The 24,377-nt window shown below is 42.4% G+C and overlaps 1 protein-coding gene across 2 annotated transcripts in view; it reads left to right on the top strand.

Moving 5' to 3' along the window:
* Positions 1-659: 659 nt before the first annotated feature.
* Positions 660-24,377, top strand: part of ADGRA1 (adhesion G protein-coupled receptor A1) — a 1,066,191-nt gene continuing 1,042,473 nt past the window's right edge. For both annotated transcript variants that reach the window (XM_088476934.1, XM_088476933.1), the window contains exon 1: positions 660-1,078. In XM_088476934.1, the coding sequence (XP_088333060.1) occupies positions 840-1,078 (239 nt within the window). In that variant the 5' untranslated portion in view covers positions 660-839. The remainder of the gene's footprint in view (positions 1,079-24,377) is intronic.

Raw genomic sequence — 24,377 nt, 5'->3', positions numbered from 1 at the left:
TTAGGCACTAGGGGGGACGTTTAGGGTGCAGGGAAGGAGGGGTGGGGTTATGATACTTACCGACAGGTGTCGGTAACCTAACGCTGTCGGGATGCCGGTGTCTTGATTCCGACCTCCAGGATCCCATACCCAACCCCTCCATATATATGTGTGTATGTTTGTGTGTTTTTCATTTATTTTTAATAATCTGTAATTCATATACTCACATACATTTATATTATTGTAATAGTGGTAACTCTAATTATCAGATTCAAATTCATAAAAAAAAAACCTCTAAAACAATACACATCACGCCAAATGAGAATGATTGATTTGGTTTGATGCATAAATATGCTTTAATGTATCACACATGATTCTGTTGTGCTTGTGCCTTCCAGGAGACATTCTTACAATTTCTGCTTTCCAGACAAGTCAATAGAAATAAGAAACAGTTGTATGGTGTGGTGTGATACAATTGTAGTAGTCACAGGTCAGGGCGATAATAAGCACAACTGTAAGATGCTGTATAATAGTATTTTACCGACCAATGATGTAGGAGTAGGTGGGAGGAACACAGAGTGATGGGGAAAGGAGGAGGTGAGTGAGACATGTAGTGTGCAGCTGACAGGCACACAGAGCCTAACACACTTTCCCATTACAACTTTCCCCCTGCACTCTAGCTCTGATAAACTTTCACTCACAGGTCACTTGTCTTTCTGGCAGCTGGTTGCAGGAAAGTGACATCATTTTATGTGAAACCATCATTATAATCAGAGAGCTTGGAGACAGCCATGCATGCCTCCTGGTCACTTATTTAATGACAGATAACACATCTCCTGGATGCCTGAAGATGTCCTAACATGGATTATACTCAGCTGCTGCTGCTGCTCTGCTGCTCTCTGTTATCAGTCCCTGCACGCAGCTTGCATCATGACAGCAGGAACTGCCCGGACCTCATCACTGACAGCTGCCTGTGCGATGTGGAGCGGTCCAAGGGGCTGGGGAGGCAGAAACTCATCCACGTCAAAGTGGTCTGCAGTGGAGGGGAGCTGGTGGAAACTTTGCAGCCTACACTGCTGCCTAACACCACAGTCACCCTGTGAGTACCCAGTGCACGGCACTGCAGCTCCTACACTGTATGTGATCAGGTGTAAATAAAAGTGTCAGTTCTGTGTATCCTGCAGTCTACAAAGCAATGCAACATTTTATATTATACAGTTTATTCTGCAGTCTTAAGCAGTCATGCAACAATTTATTTTATATGGTTGTTGTTATTTATTTTATTTGCTTATGTAGCACCATTCTGTTGTGCTTCACAACTGGAAACAAAGCAATAATTTAATAAAACAAGAATGGGTAATCGCTATCGGACTTAAGGTGTGTATCCACTACGCGACCTTACTGAGCGATTGCACGATTACGACATCGTAAATCATGCAATAGCTCAGTAATCGGCTGCAAATCGGGCATTTAAATGTCAAAAACGACCAGCGATGCGCATGCCCGCTGGTCGTTTTTGACATCTATCATCGCCCGAGGCACATAACAGACTGTGAAACTACTGCACGATTACAATGTCGTAATCGTTCACTCGTTTCTGTCTATTAGTGGATACGCACTTAGTGGTAAGAAGGTAAGAGGGCCCTGCTCACAGGTTTACAATCTATAGGGAAATAGGCATTAACACACAGTGATAAGTACTAATTCTGCAGTCTAAAAATCCATGCAACAATTTAATTTACATAGTTTATTCTGCAGTCCTAAAAAGCCATGAAACAATTTATTTGATAGAATTAATTTTATTCTACAGTCTTAAAAGCGATGCAGCAATTTATTTTATAGTTTATTAATTCTGCAGTCTTAAAAAGCCACGCAACAATTTATTTTATAGCGTTTATTTTCTCTACAGTGTCATAAGGCCATGCAACAATTAATCAGGCTGAAGTATGAAGATACAGTATACAGTACTTTATAAAAAGAGAAATATGCCAATGCAGGCTTGGGCAATTTGTAACCCTACAGTCTTTGTAAAACAACATGTCCCAGCATGCCCTGCCAGATTGTTAAACAGGCTGGGACTTGCAGTTCCACATTATATGGAGCACCACAGGGTACAGAAAGTTTATCAAGGCCAGACAGGATTTGGCTGTAAAGGTGCATACACACACAACGATTTTTTTGAACGATTATCGTTAATGATATCATTTATCATTCAATCGTTGAAAAAATCGTTCACTTTCTAAGTTAAAACGATGAACGATTATCGTTCATGCACGTTCACGTTTGTAGTTTGTAGTTCAGTCAGACTGACCAACTCAACGATTTTCATTAAGGGAATATGCAAAAATCATTTGTAGTTCAAAAAAATCGTTCATTACATTTAGTAAATGAACGATTTTAGTAAACGATTTTGGTTCATTTTTCCCTTGAAAAAATGAACGAAAATCGTTTACTAAAATCGTTCATTTACAAAATTGTTGTGTGTGTATGCAGCTTCACACAGATCAGATCTAATACAATGTGCATCAATACCAGGTATGTGAGACTAGTTGGTAGGTGTTTTAGTAGGGAGTGATCGAGTAAATTCATACACTTCAGCCAGTGCTTATCTCCATCTTGTTCAATTAGATGTGGGAGGAATAATCTGATTATCCCCCTTCCCCCTCACATCTAACAGGAAATTCTATCTATTAATCTGTTAATATTATTATTATTATTATTATTAATAACAGTTTCTTATGTAGTGCAGAATATTACATTGAGCTTTACAATTGGAAGCAACATTGATAGAACAAAACTGGGTAGTAACAGACAGACATAAAGGTAAGATTAATAATACCCCATTTACACACCAGAGCAAATACCTGGGTTTTTGCTGGGTCTACCCGGGTCGCAGCTCAGTAAAAGGGTCCCTGAAAAATAACCCGGGTCAAGTGACCTGGCAATCCAACCCAGGTAGCTACCAGGGTCAGACCCAGGATGGACCTGGGTAATGGTGCAGTGTAAACGGCGCAACCCGGGTTATCTGACCTGGGTCATGCCTAAAATGAGCTGATTGGTGGTTGTGGAGCAGTCACCTCCCACTGTTTATGACCTCACAAATTTAGCAGGGCAGACCCAGGTTCAGTGTGAACGGGGCTGAGCTGAGTATAACCCAGATCGATGGTGCTGTGTAAATGGGTCTGACCTGGGTTTTTGGTGGAAAAGAGGTATTATGGTGTCTGACCTGGGTTGGAACCATGTCTGAGAACCCAGGTAGGACCCAGGTTTTTGATGCAAAAGAGGTATTAGAGATGTGCGCGGACCCCAGTGTTTTGGTTATGAATCATTCTCGTGTTTTGTTTTGGCAAAACCACGCTCAAATTATTTGGGTCGGTTTTGGTTTTCTTTACAACTTGAGTTAAACAGCTAAAATCATGTAACGTGGACCTGTTTTGTTCTTATAGTATTATAACATTCATTTCTAGTCATTTCCAGTCAATTTTGACCACCTCACAGCACCTGAAATCACTAGGAAGGGACTTAAATGCAATCCAAACCACGAGATATCCAGTTGGCAAACATTTTTTATTTGGACTCGGAAGCCTAAAGTTTTGGCGTGTTCGGTTTTCATCAACCGCTCATCTCTAATTTAATATATTTACCTCTATTTAATGATGCAAACCTACACCTATTGCATTATCACAGTCACTTGCTTTCTAAACAGATCCTGCATTTCCTGGGCAACAACTGCCCTCAACAGGGTTCTCGAATAAAAAAACTACCTATTACATTTGTATAAAAATTTATATATTCATATACAAAAGGAGGTTAGGCTGCATCAGGTTGACAGTGTCAGCCATGATCATATTTTATCCTCCAAACCTACCTACTGTATGATAGCAATAGGACAGATATTTTTTCTTCCTTCTTTTCCTGGCTAGAAAATAGTGCGTATGAATCTCACCTCTGTCAGATTTAGGAGTCTATTTATCCAGCCACCACCAGGAGAGGAGGAGGACAGTTACCCGCAAGCTGCAGGGAGTTGTAGTTTGGAGTAGGATTAGGTGCTTTTTGCTACAGTGCACAGAGCCTTGCTCTAGAACTACAAAGAACATCATACAATGTGAGTTCACGTGAGAATGTCTTGCTGGATCCTACTTGCACCCAGGGCCGTTGAGAGCGCCGCGGGGCCCCGGTAAAGAGGGGGCGTGTCCTAATTGCGGGAGCCGTGGCCACGCCCCCTTGAAGAAAAAAGAACACAAAAAACATACTTTTGCAGGCGTTGTAGGCCCCTCAGCCCGGCGCAATGCCGGGGGGGGGGCACGTTCAGTGTGATCGCTCCCCCCCCTCAGGCATAGGAGATTGCTTGCGGCTGCTAAGCAGCAGCCACAGCAATCTCCCACTGCAACCCAGCACACGCTGTGTACTGGGATGCTGCAAGATAATAAGGAGGGAGGATGGGGCCTGGCGCCGGACTCGGGTCCCCGCCAGTCCCCTCCGGAAGCCACGGCAAATTGTACCCACCCCTCTTGGCGCCCCTGCTTGCAGCCAACAGGATGGAGCCCAGTGTATGCACCCTGCTATTCCCTGTACTATACACACACAAACCACTGCAAACATTCTGTAGGTTTAAGACAAGAAAAAAATTCAAGGATGAAAAACAAATCTACATAACATAGACCAAAAACTTTGCTCCATCTGACTGTTTTAGTAAGTAAAACACCAGACTCCCCCCAAATGCAGACATAGGGATTTCCAATCCCTCCAATCCAGAAATTCATGCAACAAATAATAATGCATTAAGTTTAGCACAATAGGCGCAGTACACATTGCATTCATACCACACATGGGAATTATTATCAGGCACCTCTACACACACTATGCTGGGCTGGGTACACCCAGAGGAGGAAAACATGCTCAGACTGCACCTTATAATGACCAAAAACCATCAACAGCAAAAACGTCCTTATTAAATAATAAAAAAACACAGATTTCAGTAGGATATAAATAGCTGCAAATTTAAGTTGTTTTTGTATCGTTCTAATACTATAGGAGGTGTCAAAGGTATGTATCGTGAGTTGCTAATATGGTCAAAAATAAACAAATATTCAGTTTCGCTAAACTGTATCCTCTGATAAGTCACACTTGTTACATACAGCTGTAAAAATGTTTCCAACATAGTAATTACCTCTGTTCATTACAAGGGCTCCATTCTTTACTCAGTATTCAGTGACGGTTACACAGACCCAGCAGGTGCTGCCTGGTTCTGATGAATCATGGATCAGAGAAGCACCTCCAATCAGAGCTCAGCACATGCCTCTCTGATCCTTTTGTGGTGTCTCATGGGACTTACTTAGCTCTCATTAATGTACTCAGTGTGCCCCTCACAAATTTTTTTTGTGGGGTGATTTCCCCCCCCCCCATTCCAGTGCCTATGGCTTCGGGCAAAGGGTTAAGGGGAAGCATGCATGGCTAATGCTGGTCTCCATTGCTACTGTACGTTTGCCATTGGCGTTAGCTTGCGGTCACCATTTCTTAAATTAAGTGAGGCCGCTGTCCAGGGGCGGATTGGGATGGAAAATCAGCCCGGGAAGTTTATGGAAGCAGCCCTAATGGGGGTGGGGTCTATCAAGAGGGGTGGGATACTCCCTCGTCATAGGTCCTGATTTTTAGTTGGAGGCAGTCGCGGCCTTGCTTGCTTCTTTTGATGCAGTTGCATCTGCGACTTTATGCTAATGCAGCTACAGTGCTGAGACGCTCACTGACAGTGTCTACAGATACTGTAATCATGTTATGTGTGTCTTTAGACGCCACCAGCAGTCGCACCATTGAAACTTTCACCAGCCCTATGATAGGTGCAGATCATCCGTCTGTGTATGGCCTCCAATGTTAGCAAATCAGTGTCGCAACCACTTTCAGCAACACGCCCATGTCACTCCAATGACACGCCCATACTAAGTTACATCTGTGTCTAATTAGCCAACCTCCTATGAATGCTCAACACATTTCTAATACACTACACTACTTGGTGTGTGCATCTGAAGAAGTACTGCAACTCTGTACAAACACCATTGGGATGCATGCACATGCAACTCAGTCGCATGCGCATACGAAACTAAAAACTTTGGCTCCCACAGAAAAAAACAAATACATTGGGCTCGATTCAATTTAGCGCAATGCTGAACAGCCCCAGGAGGGAGCTCCCGGAGCTATTAAATCCACTGCGCTGTTTGGTCCGAATAAAGGATTTCTTCTCGCACCCTCATGAGGGTGCGAGGAGAAATACGACTAAAGTGCCATCCATGAGGCTGTTTTCCGGCTTAGTGTGGTGCTAACAGCCTCGCGGCCATAGCTTTAGTCAGAGAATTCGGTTATCGCGACTAAACACCCAAATTAAGTCACGGGAAACGGCATTCTCTAACAACTGGTAACTGTCGGACCAAACAACGTAGTGAATTTAGTAGCTCGGGGATTTCCCTACCGGGGCTATTCAGCATTGCGCTGAATTGAATTGAGCCCACTGGCCCCTAAAGGAAAACAAACACAAACACATTGACCTCAATAGGAAAACAAACACTGGCCCCCAGGGGAAAAAAAATAACACACAACAGCCCCCACAGCGAAAATGCACACACTTACACACTGGCTTACACATAAAAAAATAAAACACATTAATTCAATGATTGCTCCCACAGGGAAAAAAATAAATAACACAAACAATGATTCCCTCCAGGCCCTCAGCACCTCATCACCACCTTCAGCCCTTGTCACCTCATCATAATCTTCTGCTCCTCAGCCCCTCACCCCCATCCTCAGCCCCTCACCCCCACTCATAGTCCCTCGCCATTCCCCAGCCCGTCTCTCACCCTCAACATTCCCCAGATTCCCCAGCCCTGTATCTTAAGCTCCAAACCCCCCCTCCCCCTTCCATTCTCCCCCACCCCACACTAAGCAGACAGATTTATTAGATCACGTTTACTTACTGAATATTGACTGTCACACTACTGTGACTCGGGGTCATTCAGACCCACTCGCAAGCGGCAGTATGCTCGCAAGTGGGTCGATGTTCCCCACTGCGCATGCGCACGACGGAGGGAGCTCCGTCTTGCGCATGCGCGAGACCCAGACTGCGACAGCCAAGCTGTCGCTCGGGGTCTCGCACCAAAGGGGCGTGCTGTCGATGGTGACTGACAGCACGCCCCCTTTGGTGGGCGTGACGGGGGCGTGGCTGCCAGACGGAGGCGTTCCCACCTCTGATAGAGCCAAAATCACTCCAGGACTTGTGGCTGGGAGACCCTACCGCAGGGTTTCCGTCGCAAGTCCGATGGTCGCGATGGTCAAGACCATCGCGACCATCTTTTTGGATGCTCGTATATGCTGTGGGTGGTCACCCACAGCTATACGAGCGTCCAGGAGGACGCTACATTTTAATGGAGGAGGGCCCTGATTCAGAGCGAGCGCTCTGGTCAGAGTGTCCGGCTCTGAATCAGGCCCTCAGTCAGAACTGGTGGGACGGCGCTGGCTCTTTGTCCTCCTTCACTTCTACAACAGTGTACACTAACTGAGCAGGGCTGCAGGCTGCTGTTGTGCAGTGAAGGCTGGAGGGTGATGGAGGCGGGCCGCGGACGGGTTGGTGGAGGAACCGTCAGTGGTGACTGACGGCTCCGCAAAGGCTTATGGGAGGAGCTGCTGCGGGTGGGCATGCGCAGCAGCTCCCCCGTCGGCCATTTTTATTTAACTACATCTCGTAAACGCTGCCCGATTGGAGCCGATCGCGCCAGCAGCCAGCAGAGCAGGAGACTGAAGGGTGGCCACACACACAGGGACCGGCCCAGCGGGAAACGGCCCGGTGTCCCGGCGGCCCAATCCGCCCCTGCCGCTGTCCCTATTAAGGTCTGTGGGGACAGCAGTATCTGGCGCAAAGAGAGTTATCACAGCAGAAATCAGTGAATTCTTCAGGGTTTACCTCTTGGTAATTTGTGAAAAACTGAGATAAGCACTTTGGCATTTATTCCGGAGACGGGCTTATCTCAGCTTCTTCAATAAATACCTTAGACTAAAACAGTGTATTTTCATTTGAAAGTTTAAGGTCTATGTGATAAGTTAACCAGTTGGTTTGCATGCAAATGGATTGGACATTGTTTTTGAAGTTGACCTTATAAAGTATTTAAATTCTTTGTGGGCAGCTTTGCCATGGGTAGTCTACTATACTAGAGAAAATAGTCAAACAAGCTGGGAGTTATACTGCAGTTCTACAAAAGCTTTAAATACTGTACATGCAGGGGGAGATGATGCATCAAAGCTTGGAGAGAGATAAAGTGGAGAGAGATTAAGGGCCTCATTTACTAACGAGTTTTATCACTAAAAGGAGTGATAAATGTCACTGTGTATGATAAATGGTGCTCCAGCCAATCAGCACCCAACTGTCATCTGTAAGAAAAATGACAGTTGGGAGCTGATTGGCTGGAGCACCATTTATCATACACAGTGACATTTATCGCTCGTTTTTGTGATTAAACTCTTTAGTAAATGGGGGCCTAAGTACTAACCAATCAGCTCCTGTCATTTTTCAAACACTGCCTGTGGTACTTTATGTCTCTCCACTTTCTCTATCACCAAGGTTTGATACCTTTTCCCAAAGTCTGTTGCTTGAGGTAAATAATATTTTCATTTCATTTGGATTTTTGAATATATTTTTATATATTAAAACTTTGTTGTTCAGCAAAAAATATGCCGTAATACATACAGGGGAGATGTATCAAGCCTTCTAAAAAGTGGACAGCTGAAGAAATTGCCCATGGCAACCAATCAGCTTCAAGGTTGCATTTATGGTGTACAGTGTATAAAATGTTATGCAGAAGCTGATTGGTTGCTATGGAGAACTTCTCCATTTGTCTGCTTCTCCATTTTTTAGAAGCCTTTATGCATCTCCCCGCAAAGAGGCATGACTTTATTTGACTTTTTCTCCCGTGGTGCAGTCGGTACAAAAATATTTCTGATAACATTGAACAAATCTTGGTCATCTAGAGATAGCAAACCGTTGTGGTTTCTCAGACACACCACATAAGGCTTTGTCTGGATCACCTGATCATTTTTCCTACCAAAGCTGACAGGAAACATTTCTCTTGTGAAGGCTTTGTTCATATGTGTCTTGTTCTTTAGAAAGCATAAAAACCATGCTGACAGGAAAATTCCTCCTTTATCAAATATCTGTTACAAAGTGAAAATATGGCCAAGAAATGAGTGTGTTTTATTACTATGATCATAGAAATAGCTTTTGTAGGAGTTTCTGTGAATCAAAGTAGAAGTTCGCTGGCCTGAGTTTTCTAGAAGCAGAGGGATCAGGCAAGACAGCCCCAAGGTTGTGCAGAGGTTTCTGTTATAGAGCAACCAAGTAAAGCAGTCAAATTCCACAGGCGGCCACACATATTTTACATATAAGCTCACAAGTACCTATAGTTGTCTATTCTGCAGGAGTGTCAGGGATGTTTCCGAATCAGGTGGGTGAGCCAGGAAACAAAGTGCAAAATCAAGTTGCTTCCATCCAGTAAAGGATTAGGGGGAGATGTATCAATCATTGGAGAGGATAAAGTGGAGAGAGAGAAAATACCAACCAATCAGCTCCTAACTGTCCTTTTACAGCAGGGATGGGAAACCTCCTGCCCGGGGGCCTTATAAGGCCCTCGGTACCATTTGGTCTGCCCCTCAGAGCTTTTGTCTGCTAGCCTCATTTGGCTAGCAGGGTGCCTCGAATGGCACACTGCAGCCAGCTTCTATGGAGCAGTGCCACCTGGAGCATCCTTAAGATGCTTCAGACGGTCACACCGCTGCCCTTACAGCTCCCCGGAACATCCTCAGGATGCTCCGGGCATTGCTGTAATCACTGGTGATTGTGGCCCCGCCCCCCTTGTGATGTCGCATGGGGGGCATGGCCTAAACCAGGCTTGCAAATAATGTTATATGTCAAAATGTTACTCAGCAGAAAAAAGGTTCCCCAAGCCTGTTTTACAGGTTGTGTTTGAAAAATGGCAGATAGGAGCTGATTGGCTGGTACTTTATCTCTCGCCACTTTATCTCTCACAAAGGTTTGATACATCTCCCCCCCCAAGGTTGTGGTGAACCACGCCTATACGAAAATGCCCTGTTAAAACCCACTGGCAACTCTTGTAAGGTTAGAAAAGTTTACAACTAAGCATGGTCCTTATTCGTGTGTGCTTAGTATTGAAGCCTACTCATGGGGATTATTTATCAAGCAGTGAAAAGCGTGGGGAAGTGGATTAGTGGCGAAGTTGAACATAGCAAGCAGGATATTGTCAGGTTGAACATGTTCAGGGATGAGGGAGGGAGACCGGCACTGAACAAAATCGTTCTTGATTTCTTTGAGTGTTTGTGCTCAGTGTCATTAAAAACACTGAGCACCCCCTTGCCGGGGACACACAGGACGATTTCGTTCTGGGAGAAAATCGTCCCATGTGTATGCACCTTTACACCAGCAGCAGTGTGCTCCTGTATCCAATATGAGCCGTGTACAGTACCTGTAGCAATCCTCCCTCGCAGTGCGGGCGGTCTTGGGGTGATGACCAGTCCTAGAAGTTCAAACCGCCAGTAGCAGGTACCTGTGAGCAGCCGCGGTAAATGGGCAGAGAGTCAGTATTAGAAGCCCGTGGTTAGCAGCATTGGCATCTCCAGGGGTGGGGCAGTCCAAAATTCAAATAGGGGAGCCACACCAACTGCCAATGAGTCCCAGCCAGTGATGTTTGGCAGCATTTGACCGCGCTGCAGCCCCACCTCTAGAGCCGCCACTGATTAGCAGCTATAAGCAGGCGGGCAACTGACGAGTAAGCAGCTAGATACCAGTGTGGTATGAGATGCAGTAGAAATATTCACCTCACGGTTTCATCAGACGATAAGGTGTTTGGACCTCCATTGAATTATTTCATTGAAGCCACAAAATGTAAAGTGGTGTTATCCTTTCAGTTTTGTTTTACTTACATGTAACATATTTTCAGAAATATTTTCAATTAGCATTAACGTGTTTTAATACCTTCATATAAGTCATGTAATCATCAAGGCCATAGCAACCAATCAGCTTCTACTATACAGCAACTAGCATTTATCTAGGACATTTTATAAAATGCTAGTTGATTGGTTGCTATGGGCAACTTCTCCACTCCCCCTTAATCGTGTCCCTGTCACGATGATGTCATCAATCCCCACCTCCCTGCAATAGCAACTATTAGGGGGCACTTTTAGGTAAGTCTCCCCTCCCATCCTTAGCACTGAAAGGGTTGAACAGACAGAGGGGGAGATGTATGAAGCCCAGAAGCGGTATCAGCGCACGTTATGTGCGCTGATACCGCTTCTCCCAGATGTATGCTTGGGGGTTTGGGCGGTAAATGACAGGGGCGCTATGCGCCCCTGTCATTATTGGCGCTGCTATCTACAAGATAGCAGCGCCGAGAGGCAGGGCTATGTACGAACGGTCATACTGCATGACCATTCGGCTGGCTGTAGCTGTCATTATCGACAGCTACAGCCTGGCGCTAGCCTATCCCCACAGCAGGGACAGCGCTGTCCCTGCTGGGGGGGCTGCCGGCTCCAGGACTGCACGCGGGGATCTCGAGATACTTGCAAGATCCCGCGCATGCTCAGTGGAGCCGGCCGGAACAGAGACACAGTGCATCAGCACTAGGCTTACGCGCTGCTGTCACTAGCGGGTAGTGCCGGAGGGGGAGTTAACGCTCCCCCTCTCCGGCCGATGAGATGTTCTTACATCTCATCGGTAGTGCTTCCTGCTGCGCCTCGGTAAAGAGGCGAAGCAGGAAGCGATATAGCTACACGTTAAGTGCCGCTATCATACATCTACCCCAGTAAATGATATGTGTAGCTGAGTGAGGCTGTTGAATGCACAAAAGCAGTTTATGTTATGGAGCAAACATTTGTAGAACAGTGATATATTACATGCCTCATTTCACCTTTTTGCTCATTATCAACAGAAATCAGTCATCAAATTGTCTCTGATAGGCCCCAGAGCTAGTCACATCACCCTTAGCCCCATACTTACATTAGTTTAGCAAATCAATTTCATTGATAGTGAATGAAAATAGAGTATTCTTTCATGCACGTTAAGTAGAAGAGACTTGGCTAAAAAGGATATCGTGCAACAAAACCATATTATTCAAATACAAAGTTTAATCTGCAGAATCTCAGTAAGAGAAGCATGAATCAGATTTACCCCTGAGATTTAAAAACATTTGCTGTAAATTTTAGAAGATAAAGATAATTGCAGAAGATATTGCACTCTGTAAAACATTTGCCTGGAATTTGAAAACCGCTGTTTGTTTCATGAACTATTAATGGAAGAGGGAAAGTAAATATCTTACTATTTAGTACTATTTAACAATACTAACTAACAATTTAATAACATGCTATTACAGTGGGAAAACCCCCATTAAAGGTAAATCACATATAATTTGTCTTTACATCCTCCTTAATTGGGTGTGATACAAAATGTCGACATAGATGGGATGTCGACATGTCAAATGTCGACATTCACAATATCGTTTATTTCAGCATGTCAGTTGGCATGTCAGCCATGCGGCTGTCCATTGCTGAGGTGACCCTAACCCTTGCTACAACTCTTACTGGGATGATATTTATGCAAAACTTACTTGTAAGTTTGCAGAGTCTAACCTAATAGTGGTGCCGGGTCTATTGCATCTGTGGCCTTCAGAAGGGACCACCGCAAGGGGGTTTGGACTTTGCTGCACATGATACGCAGGTCATGGCCCTTTGACTGGCATCCTAGTGTATGGGCAGGAGAGAGTAAGGACAGGCAGTAGAACTGGTCGTTATGAGGTGTACTGGGTAGAGGTGGTCAGACACGAGTCAGAACCAGTTGGGCAACACGGTACCAGGGGACCGGTTGAAACAAGTTAGGAGGAAGCAAAAGTCAAAATCAGAAAGTCACGAGAAGCAGTACCAAGGGAGCAGGTAAGAAGAATCATCAGAACAGGCCGGATCATAATGCAGGTAAGTACACTGGAATCTGAGGCAGAACAGAAGCTGGAGTACTGGTGTGAGTCTAATAATCTGGCTCTGAATAGTGTCAAGAGCCTTCCTTATATAGGGAAGGGATTTGAAATTGGCGTCAACATGACATCACATTTGCTCGTGTCTGTACCTTTAAAAATGGAGAAGAGTGGGGCATGCCCACTCATCTTATGTCACTGGAGGAAGGAGCCATCCGCACATTACTGATGGGAAATCTATTTCATTTTGGTGAGTAGGTCATTATGATCTAGTTCACTCAAAAGAGTAGTTCAAAAGATCAGTTCATTTAGGTCATTGCATCGCTGGCTCTGATACACTGCTGATAGAAGTGATTGGAAACAGAACTAGTCTATTACACATAGAGTACAGCATGTCTACTAGATGAGTCTTGTTCAAATGATCAGTCTGATCTTTTAATATTTAAAAAAGCAATCACTTATACAGCAAAGTAGTAGTGACATGTTTAGCTCTGCAATGTTAATTATTTTTGAGAAAAACCCAAATTAAGAATATTGTGACGTGTCACTTTTTCTTGTTTTTGAAACACAGTAATTTGGAAGAAAAAACAGTAATTGGAAAAAACCCTTACCTTTACCCCATCTAATTTTTTAATTATACCCATTAATGTCACTGAATGCACACCTGGACTAGATTAAAAATGGGGTGGATAGGACTACAGCTCCAGGCCTCCACATAAACAGAGGCCCATCATCATTACAGAATTATGATACCCAGCTGCCTCGCTGGCACACAGTTTGCTATAAATCATAAGTATTCTAATTGCATTTCTGTTTTCCTCTCAAAAAATATAAAATGTTTCTATTTTTCAGTATTTAGGGAGATAATGAGTCTGATAGTGTATTGGGTGTATATGCCAGCTTCTGTTATTTATCTAGCACTTTCTATAAAAGGACAGAAGCTGATTTGGTTGCTATGGGCAACTTTTCCATTTGATCACATCTCCCCCTACGTCTTGTGGAATAAACAAAACTACAGTGTATAGCATGCAGCACTCAGCACTATGTCTTGAGCTGATGGGAAATGTATTATGTGACTTGTGAGCTACTAGCCTAAGTGAACTACTGACCTATATGCCAGGAAAATAACTCATGAGCTCTACAGAATGATAATCCTCACAATGTCTGAGCATAGCAGTGCCAACTGTGGTAGTTTAGCAGTACTGACTCATGATGAATGTATGAGAGAGCTGATGGGGAATGTATCATGTGACTTAGATGAGTCACTGGCCTAATTGAACTAGTGAACTAGATGCCAGGAGAATGACTCATGAATCATCATGACAATCAGTTCAATCAGATGCACATAGCCCTCACTAAGCAGTGCCACCTGTTGTCATTTAGCAGTACTGACTCATGCCTAACGGGGCTGCTGTGCTCTCACTGTCACTGTGTCTAACTCCTCCCACTTGTTTTAGCTCCTGATGAACTGATCTTTGCCAGAGCTGTGAACTGAGTGAACTACTTGATTTTGAAGATCAGTTCATTTGAACTGATCATATGTGAACTACCCATCACTACCGCATGTCGACCGGGGACAGGAGACACTGACAGCCCCACAGCAGCTGGGGAGAGAGGACACCGGCAAAGGGGATGCAGATTACTGAGGCAGGTGGCAGATAACTGCACCCATCAGTTTTCTGCACCCATCAGCAACAGAGCCACAGCTGCCTGGGAGGAACCAGCACCGTCCGACCCAGTAAGGAGAAGCCGGGTACCGATACGCTCTGACAACCCTAAATCTAAGCTTTGCTATAGCCTAATCCTGATACTAATCGCAGCCTGACACTAAAATCATTAGAAAATCGTTTATCGACTTTAGGAATGCATATCCTTTAATTACGCTGTAGAGAACATAAGGCAAGATGACGAATAAAGTGTATGTATGGTTACCATTTTGGAGGAGGCACAATAGAGAACATATTGAGCCATGAAGCCAGAGCAGCAAGTTTTTAGCCTTTTTACTTATTCCGTTGCTTTTGTTAGCCAAGTCATAACCACAAAACAATGGCAATGTGGTAAGAATATTATTTACATATGCATGGCCAGGGGAATAGCGAAAACAAACAATATTACCCCAAGAGCTAAAAAGGTGGACATTTCTTTGAGAATGGGAGCTGTTCCTGAAAAAAGACATTTATCTTAAATCCAATGACATTTACACAACACAGAGTCCATCTGATGCAGAGCATAATGTGATGAAGATTATACAGTACGGAGCCTCAAGAGATCCTGTATAATCTGGATCTAATCGTAGCTGGCATACAAGCTATTATTAGATCATTGCTACTCAGAATCCATTAGTGCTGTCACAAGGAGTACACATAGCAGTCTTTCCTGAATCATTTCCCATGTACAAAATTAAATGCATGTCTCTGTTTGTTTCTTTTTACTCTGTTCCAGTATTGAACCTTGTGTAAAAAAACTATAATTTGATATAAGATTAGAGGTTTGTCCTGGCAAAGGTGTCAGAGTTAACCCAGTACTTTGATTGGTGGATAAAGCCTCCATTCAGAGTTTTGGGAGGTCCCAAAGGAGCAGTAAGTAATCTATTTTTGTTTTCTTTGTGTCATTACCAGAGATCTGGGGGCTGCACTGTGTCCCTGTAAGAAATGTGCCCGAGGCCTGCATTCTAGAAACACCATAGACTTGGAGGTTCTTCATTGCAAGGCCACCAGAGAATTGGGGAATATGCAGTAAGCTTGGTTGTGTGTAGGGGTTGCTAGTATGCTTTCAGTTTTTTATGTCAGTTACTTGACATGCTCGCTGTATTGTATGTTCGTTCATAACAATGCTCTCTGTATTATTATGCAAGTCACTAGAATACTCCCTCTATAGAAGTAACTCAATGAGCTTGCTCATCATCCATCCTTTTTGCTAGGTGAAATCAGTCTCATGAGTCCCCATGTAACTACATATCAGGTTCATGTCCACTTTGGATCCACCTAACATACAACTTTTAATCACAATCATACAAAACATCTTATTTCAGGATTTATAAATCTGGTAATGTGACTCTCATTTCCAATTGACTCTTGTTCCCCAAAATCAGATATCAAATATTGACAAAGATTAGTGAAAGCGTTAACAAGATTTAACTTTTTCAGCGCTCCAACCCAGGCAATAGCTGCACAGCGTTGAACAGAAACCTTAATGTAATCATTCTATCTTTTTCTGAGTGTACAGTAATTTGGTTATCTGGATTCCTGTAGACCTTTTCTATGAAATGGTTCAATATGTTCCTCTAACCAAATTGTCTACAGCAAAAATCTTCCTGCATTTTTCATGTCATGGGTTACCACAGATCATCATTTCTACAGGGCAGCACAGTTTTTCGGCTCCTGCGGATGAGTTTTACTGCCGCTAGAAGTATGCTGAAGACCAGAGATTGGGCGCCTGTGCAGTAGGAGCCGCTCAAACCTCCGTTACAAGTTTTCCTTTTCATAGTATGTAACACAGATCCACCTAACAACAGATGTTAGGTGTTTAGTCTACTTTCTGACAGGTGGACTACATGTGCCAGCAAGCCTGCCCCGGCATGCCCGCACTTGTGGAACACCAAGTGCCAGCAAGCCCGGACATTAAAGACTCACTGGCACCTCTAGTCCAACTGTAATGAAAATATTAAAATAAAGGCAGTACTCGCCATACTTACCTACTTTTGAAAAAGCATTTGAGGGAGATTGTGAAAGCAGCACCTATGAGCGTGGCGGTAAAGTAGGCGTGTAATGCTACATCTGAGAGGTGTGTCATGAAATTGTTTTACATCCAAATGTAAATGAGCCTATTGATTCTTAATAGTCGCTAGTTACTATTTAGCGCTGCAAGCCGCTTAATAAAGAATTGCTTTCCAGTCCAATCATGTGGTTCCAAAGCACAAAATGTTATTTATGTAAAGAAAAAGTAACACGGTGAAAGATTTAACAACTAGAGTAAAAAGCAATCAATAATAGTACAAGCCGATACATTCGCATGTGCACTAGTCCCAGTATACAGTCATCAATCCAGAAGTCTGTGATCATTAAAGAGGATGTCCGTACACTGGGATCGGGTCACTGCTTATATACCTTACAGAGTTCTACGTTAACAAACAAACTAGTTTACAGGTTTCCATTGGTTCTGGCTTCTGGATAATCTGGTCATTGGTTGATTCATACGTTGTCAGCAGGGGCATGGCTCAGTTCTCCAACGGTCTATTTGTGTAGTTTCCCGCTGATCAACTGGCTAATACTGGCTACAACACTGCATACAGATAATAACATTCTATGCAATAAATCCCTATCATCCATAACTTGCGGACACAAGATGCGACCCCTTTGCCGATAGGAACGGGAGTCTGCAAATAAACAGGGATCTATAGGGGTATTCAATATGGGTGCGATAACATCGTTTTTTGCGTTAATATCGCACTTTTTAAAATTTTTGCGTTAATATCACTTCTTTTACTTTTACACCCTATTCAATTTCAAAGACTTATCACAGTTTTGACAAGTCTTTGATAAAAAACGGTGATAACTTTTCACCATTGAATAGGTGTCGAAAAAAAGTGCAGAATTGGGGTTTAGGGGTGCAGGCTTAAAAAAAATAGCCTGCACCCCTGAGATTGACATTTAAAAAAGAACTGTGTCAAAAAAAGTTTTAAAAAAAATAGGGACACCCCAAAAAATTTATTTAAAAATTGGGGTGCAAAAAAAAAAAAATGGGAAAAAATTGTTAAATAATAGGGAAATAGGTTCAGGGCTATTCTGCAAGTATGCGGCAGGTGTTTTCTAGAATAGAATTATAGCGGCAGGTGCACAAATGCAGAATTTTTAAAAAATTACTTTAGGGACACCAAAATATGCTAGTACCCATTTTCATATACCCCAAATTTGATGGGACCACTTAAAAAAACGAAAAAAATAACCTAAGTGCTCTTCTGCATCACTTCTTCAATGTCGGGAAAAAAGCACCTGCTGCGGCTATTTAAATCCCCGACTTTCAATTAAAGGCTAAAACGGGGGTACCCATAGTGATCCCCCATGTTTTTACAACTTTAGGGGGTCTTACAATTATTTTAAGGAAAAATTCGTAACTTTACGCAAATCCAACTTCGGAGTTTCCCGTTTTCGTTAACTTGATATTGAATACGGGGATAAGCGGGAGCGCGCACCATACCTTTACGCAGAAAAAAACTCCGATATGAAACGTTAACTTCGCCAGGGAAGTTAACCTTTCATATTGAATACCCCTCTTAGTATGATACCAAGCATGACACGTCCACTATGTTCTAAACTTTAGATCTTGCTTAAGTACATATTACATCATAATTATTAGCTAAAAAATACCTTTAATAACACTGGTTATTAACTATAATGTGTGGGAACCATCTTGCACATATGCGTCCACATATGTGCGTCTGTGTGTTGAATTAGCAACTATATACAAATGAGCGTCCATGTGTAAGTATGTGCATACGCATATGAGCATCTGTGTTTAAAAGTATATATACATTTATATGTGTGTGCGTTATGTGCATCAGTGTATGTGTGAGTTGTGAATACGCAGTTTAGTGCATCGTATTGTGCGACGCAAAGTAGCGTCGTGGTTTACTCGACATCAGACTATAGACGACCTGATCGTCAGATAATAATTGTGGGTGATCATATTCAATTATTTGACTTCGACAAGCCCCAAAGCTAGTAAGATCTATTTGTTGATAAAACTACACTGATACTTTCCAGAAAATGCATGTAGCCATGGGGATCATTGGGAATCTATATGAAATACAGATGGCTGAATAACCATCGGTTCTCATATCGATGCTGGGAGCCCAATGAAGACATATCCTGACAGGGAATCACATATACAAAGAAGAAAAGTAAGTAGCTTTAATGGGTGCACTGGGACCCACGTTGGTAATTTAAAATGTAATATTTTTAATAGGTATGCATAAAAATCTCACTATATTAAATTTGCTAAGATGGTGAAATATGAAAAGATAGAATTGTGCAAAAGAGATGAAAATTAATGTGTACAATAAAATATGCAAAACAAAACCATTGTCAATTTGTCATTATTTTAATATAATCAGTGTTTAGTAGCACAGTGGTTCATTACTTATTATTGTTTATTCTGTTATTTATGTTGCAAATAATTATTTCTTAAGGTTAGTTTCCTTCATCAGTTCCTAGAAGGAAGTAGCAAATTGTATCAAACAATGCAGTGACTAATATTGTGTATAGTCAGTTTTCCAAACTGATACAATGTCTTCTCTTCCTATACTTAGATGCCTTATCCTTATGTATTGCCATACAATGCTTATAGTGAATATTTGTTAGCTATGCAGTATACATAAATATATGTTGTAGTTCTGAGTCTCTTAACTGTAAGGTTAAATCCCACACAGCAGGTATATGTTAGTATATTATTGGTCAACACCTAGTATTAATGGGTCTCCACTACATGTATATAATAGTAGTAGTTCCCATTATATCATGTGTGTGTGAATCACATACCATAAAAAAAGATTTTATAGGCAAAAATGTTAACCTTTGCAGCTCTGGGTATTCATGTATACAATAGTACAGCTGAACCTTTAGGCAATTGCAATCATTCCCAGCACTGCGTATAGTACATATATCATTTTATATATCAGTAGCTGGAGCATAGGCCTCATATATTTAGCATAGCTTTCAATAATCGTAGTTAATAGCAATTAGTCTCAGCACTATGTATAGTGCATATATCATTTTAACTTAGACATCAATGGCTGGGATTTATATCCATTTAGCAACATATTTAACATTGAATTTTAATTACATGACATTGAGAATCAGTTACAGATAGCCTACAGCCGTTTCACCAGTCAGGCTTTCTCAAGGCATCACCTGTCATGTAATTTTCTTTTCCTTAAATCCCCTTTCCTAAGTTCTGATTGGTTGTCAGCAAATCAATCATGTTTAATATTATTTGAATGGTAGTATAATCTTAATAGTAATCCACCAACATCCACTTCTTAAAACATAAATATGAACAATTTATTTAATTATATTAAATATAATGTTAAAACACATTCTCTGATGTTTTTATTTGTGATTTCTCAGACAGATATTCTATATAAAATTTGATTTTGAGTTTATCCATTATATACATGTGAATGATTCCTTTATGTCAGATTTTCTATATCTTTCCATTTGATGTCCAATTTAATCAGATATTTTTATATCTCTCTCTCATAGGGGGTGATGATATTTCTATCATGATGGAAAGAAGTATGCATAGTGACAGTGATTTATGTTCTCTAAATTCTGATTGGTTGTCAGCAAATCAATCATGTTTAATATTATTTGAATGGTAGTATAATCTTAATAGTAATCCAATAACATCCACTTCTTAAAACACAAATATGAACAATTTACTTCATAATATTAAGTATAATGTTAAAAAACATCCTCTGATGTTTTTATTTATGATTTCTCAGACAGATATCCTATATAAAATTTGATTTTGAGTTTAGCCATTATAAACATATAAATTATTCCTTTATGTCAGATCTTCTATATCTTTCCATTTGATGTCCAAATTAATCAGACATTATTTTTATATTTATACATATCTCTCATAGGGATGATGATATTTCTATCATGATGAAAAGAAATATACATAGGGACAGTGACATATAAGACACATATATATCCAAGGTATATCACCATCTAGCATTATCATGGTACATTTTATAACAATGCTCAACATTCATTGTGTTTGACTTTTAGATCACTTCATTTCAGTATTATTATCTTTTAGGTAGTGATCACATTATTAGAATGGTGGTATAGTGTTAATAGCAATCCACTAACATCTACTTCCTAAAACATAATATTGGAAGTAACATTAAAACACATCCTTTGATGTTTTCATTTGTTGTTTAATGGCCCGATGTCCTTTATAAAATTTGTTTTTAAGTTATCCATTATATCTATATGAATTAATGCTTTTTACCAGATCTTCTATATCTTTTCCATTTGATGTCTAATATAATATCCAATCATGTATCTTTTATTAATTAATATCACAGGGAGTGGTGATATATGTTATGAGAAAAGTAATAGCATATGTGACATACATTTCACATATGTATAAGGTGTATCACAATCCATCTTCATCTATCTAATGTTACCAATTATCATAGTAGAGTTAGTGACAGTGATTTAGATTTATTATAATCGAATTTTAGAGAGCTTCATTTCATTATTATTACTACCATTTCAGGTGATGTTATCATCTTAATCATGTTTAACATGGTTTGAATGGTTGTATAGTCCTAACTAATTCAAAATGATTATAATAAAGTTTTCTAATTAGGGGGGGATCTTAGCCTCAGTTATTTTCTGCTCTTCTAAAAGGATTAAACAATGTGCTTAAACTAGGGGTGAGCGGGCTCGGATTTCTGAAATCCGAACCCCCCCGAGCCCCCCCGATCCGAGTCAGGCTCGACTTTTCCCGCCTGACTCGGATCTGAAATCGAGGCAAAACGTCATCATACCGCCTTCCGAGTCTCGCGGGTTTTGGATCCTATATAAGGTACCCGCGTCGGCGCCATTTTCTCACTCGGCTGTGGACAGTGAAGAGGGAGGGTGGGAGTTAGGGCTGTGTAGTGTAGTGTAGTGTAGTGCTGCTGTTGTCCACTACTTCAAAGTCCATAGGGGCTGGCTGTGTTGTGCTGTGCTGCTGTTGTTAATAGGGGCTGTGTCCACTACTTCAAAGTCCATAGGGGCTGGCTGGACTGTGTTGTGCAGTCAGTTCTCCATAGGGGCTGTGTCCACTCCAAAGTCCTGTGCAGTGTCCCAGTCCTAAAGGGGTGCTGTAGTGTTGTCCAGGGGGTGCTCTGTCCATCAGGGGTGCTCCCCCCAAGTGCTAAAAAAATAATATATTTTCTGTGTTTGTGAATTGTGTGCGCAGTAGCCGCACGTGCATCAACAAAGTAGTGCCAAGCGTGCGCCTGTGTCATAAGTAAAGGGCCGGCTGGCTTGACCGTTAAGGGTGCTATAACCCCCGAAAGTACACTCCAGTCCAAAAAAAAAAAAAATTGTTTTCTGTGTTTGTGAATTGTGTGCGCAGTAGCCGCACTAGCATCAACAAAGTAGTGCCAAGCGTGCGCCTGTGTCATAAGTAAAGGGCCGGCTGGCTTGACCGTTAAGGGTGCTGTAACCCCCGAAAGTACACTCCAGTCCAAACCAAAAAAAAAATAATTTTCTGTGTTTGTGAATTGTGTGCGCAGTAGCCGCACGTGCATCAACAAAGTAGTGCCAAGCGTGCGCCTGTGTCATAAGTAAAGGGCCGGCTGGCTCATTTCTTAAAGGCTGGTGTAACCCACAAAGTGCACTACTCTCCAGCTAAAATAAAAAAATATTTTCTGTGTTTAGCCGCACGTATATATCAAATCGATATAACATAAATGGAGGACCAAACTTTCTCCGATAAAAATAAAATAGAGAAAGATCAAGAACCACTTCCTCCTAGTGCTGAAGCTGCTGCCACTAGTCATGACATAGACGATAACATGCCATCAACGTCGTCTGCCAAGGCGATGCCCAATGTCATAGTAGAGGGCACATATAATCCCAAATGACAAAGTTCAGGAAAATGACCTTGAAAAAAACATTTAAATCAGCTGAAGAGAAACGTAAACTTGCCAATATGCCATTTACGACACGGAGTGGCAAGGAACGGCTAAGGTCGATCCCTAGTATGTTCATGACTAGTGGTTCAGCTTCACATGATGATGGAAGCCCTCCTCCCACTAAAAAAATCAAAAGAGTTAAGCTGGCAAAAGCACAGCGAAGAACTGTGCTTTCTAAGAAGATATCACAAATCCCCAAGGAGAGTCCAAGTGTGGTGGTGGTTGCGATGCCTGACCTTCCCAGCACTGGATGGGAAGAGGTGGCTCTTTCCACCATTTGCACGCCCCCTGCAAGTGCTGAAAGGAGCACCCACAGTCCACTTGCTGATATGCAAATTGAAGATGTCACTGTTGAAGTACAACAGGATGAGGATACTGGTGTAGCTGGCGCTGAGGAGGAAGTTGGCGAGGAGGATTCTGATGGTGATGTGGTTTGTTTAAATCAGGCTCCGGGGGAGACAGTTGTTGTCCATGGGATGAAAAAGCCCATCACGGTCATGCCTAGGCAGAAGACCAAACATTCAACCTCTTTGGTCTGGCAATATTTCTATCCAAATCCAGACAACAACTGTCTTGCCATATGTACCATATGTAAAGGTGAAATAAGTAGGGGAAGGGACGTCAACCACCTAGGAACATCCTCCCTTATACGGCACCTGCAGCGCGTTCATAAAAAGTTACTGTCAAGTTCAGAAACTTTGGCTAAGACCGTAAGCAGTCCAGGGACACCTAAATCCCGTTGTCCTGTTGTATCCAAGCGCCTGCAAACCACACCGTCAACTCCCTCCTCGTCAATTTCCTCCTTAGTCAGGATCGGAAGTAGTCCTGCAGGCCATGTCACTGGCATGACTAACTCTCCTATCCGGGATTCCTCCAGAGGATCCTGCATTGCTACGCCTACTGCTGCCGCTGCTGCTGTTGCTACTGCTGGGAGTCGTTCATCATCCCAGAGAGGAAGTAGGAACACCACTACTTTTACTAAACAATTGACCCTCCAACAGTCCTTAGCGAGGAGGATGAAGTACGACAGCAGTCATCCTGAAGCAAAACGTATAACTGAGGCCTTGACTGCTATGTTGGTGTTAAACGTGCGTCCGGTATCCGCCATTAGTGCAGTGGGATTTAGACAATTGATGGAGGTAGTGTGTCCCCGGTTCCAAATCCCGTCTAGATTCCACTTCACTAGGCAGGCGATACCGAGACTGTACAGAAACGTCAGAAAAAGTGTCCTCAGTGTCCTGAAAAATGCCGTTGTACACAATGTCCACTTAACCACGGACATGTGGACAAGTGGAACAGGGCAGACTAAGGACTATATGACTGTGACAGCCCACTGGGTAGATGTATCACCTTACGCAGCAACAGCAGCAATGTCACCAGTAGCAGCATCTCAGAAACGCCAGCTCGTTACAAGGCAGGCTACGCTGTGTATCACCGGTTTCAGTAAGAGGCACACCGCCGACAACCTCTTAGAGAAACTGATGGGAAATCATCGCCCAGTGGCTTACCCCACTTAGACTCTCCTGGGGATTTGTGATATCTGACAACGCCACCAATATTGTGCGGGCATTACATCTGGGCAAATTCCAGCACGTCCCATGTTTTGCTCACACAATAAACTTGGTGGTGCAGAATTTTCTGAAAAGCGACGGGAGTGCAGGAGACGCTTTGGGTGGCCCGAAAAA

The sequence above is a fragment of the Taudactylus pleione genome, unplaced genomic scaffold (genome assembly GCF_031769625.1).
Source record: "Taudactylus pleione unplaced genomic scaffold, aTauple2 ptg000198l, whole genome shotgun sequence".
NCBI classification, from domain to species: domain Eukaryota; kingdom Metazoa; phylum Chordata; class Amphibia; order Anura; family Myobatrachidae; genus Taudactylus; species Taudactylus pleione.
The sequence above is the reverse complement of the archived record's forward strand: the minus strand, read 5'-3'. Positions and strand labels throughout refer to the sequence as shown.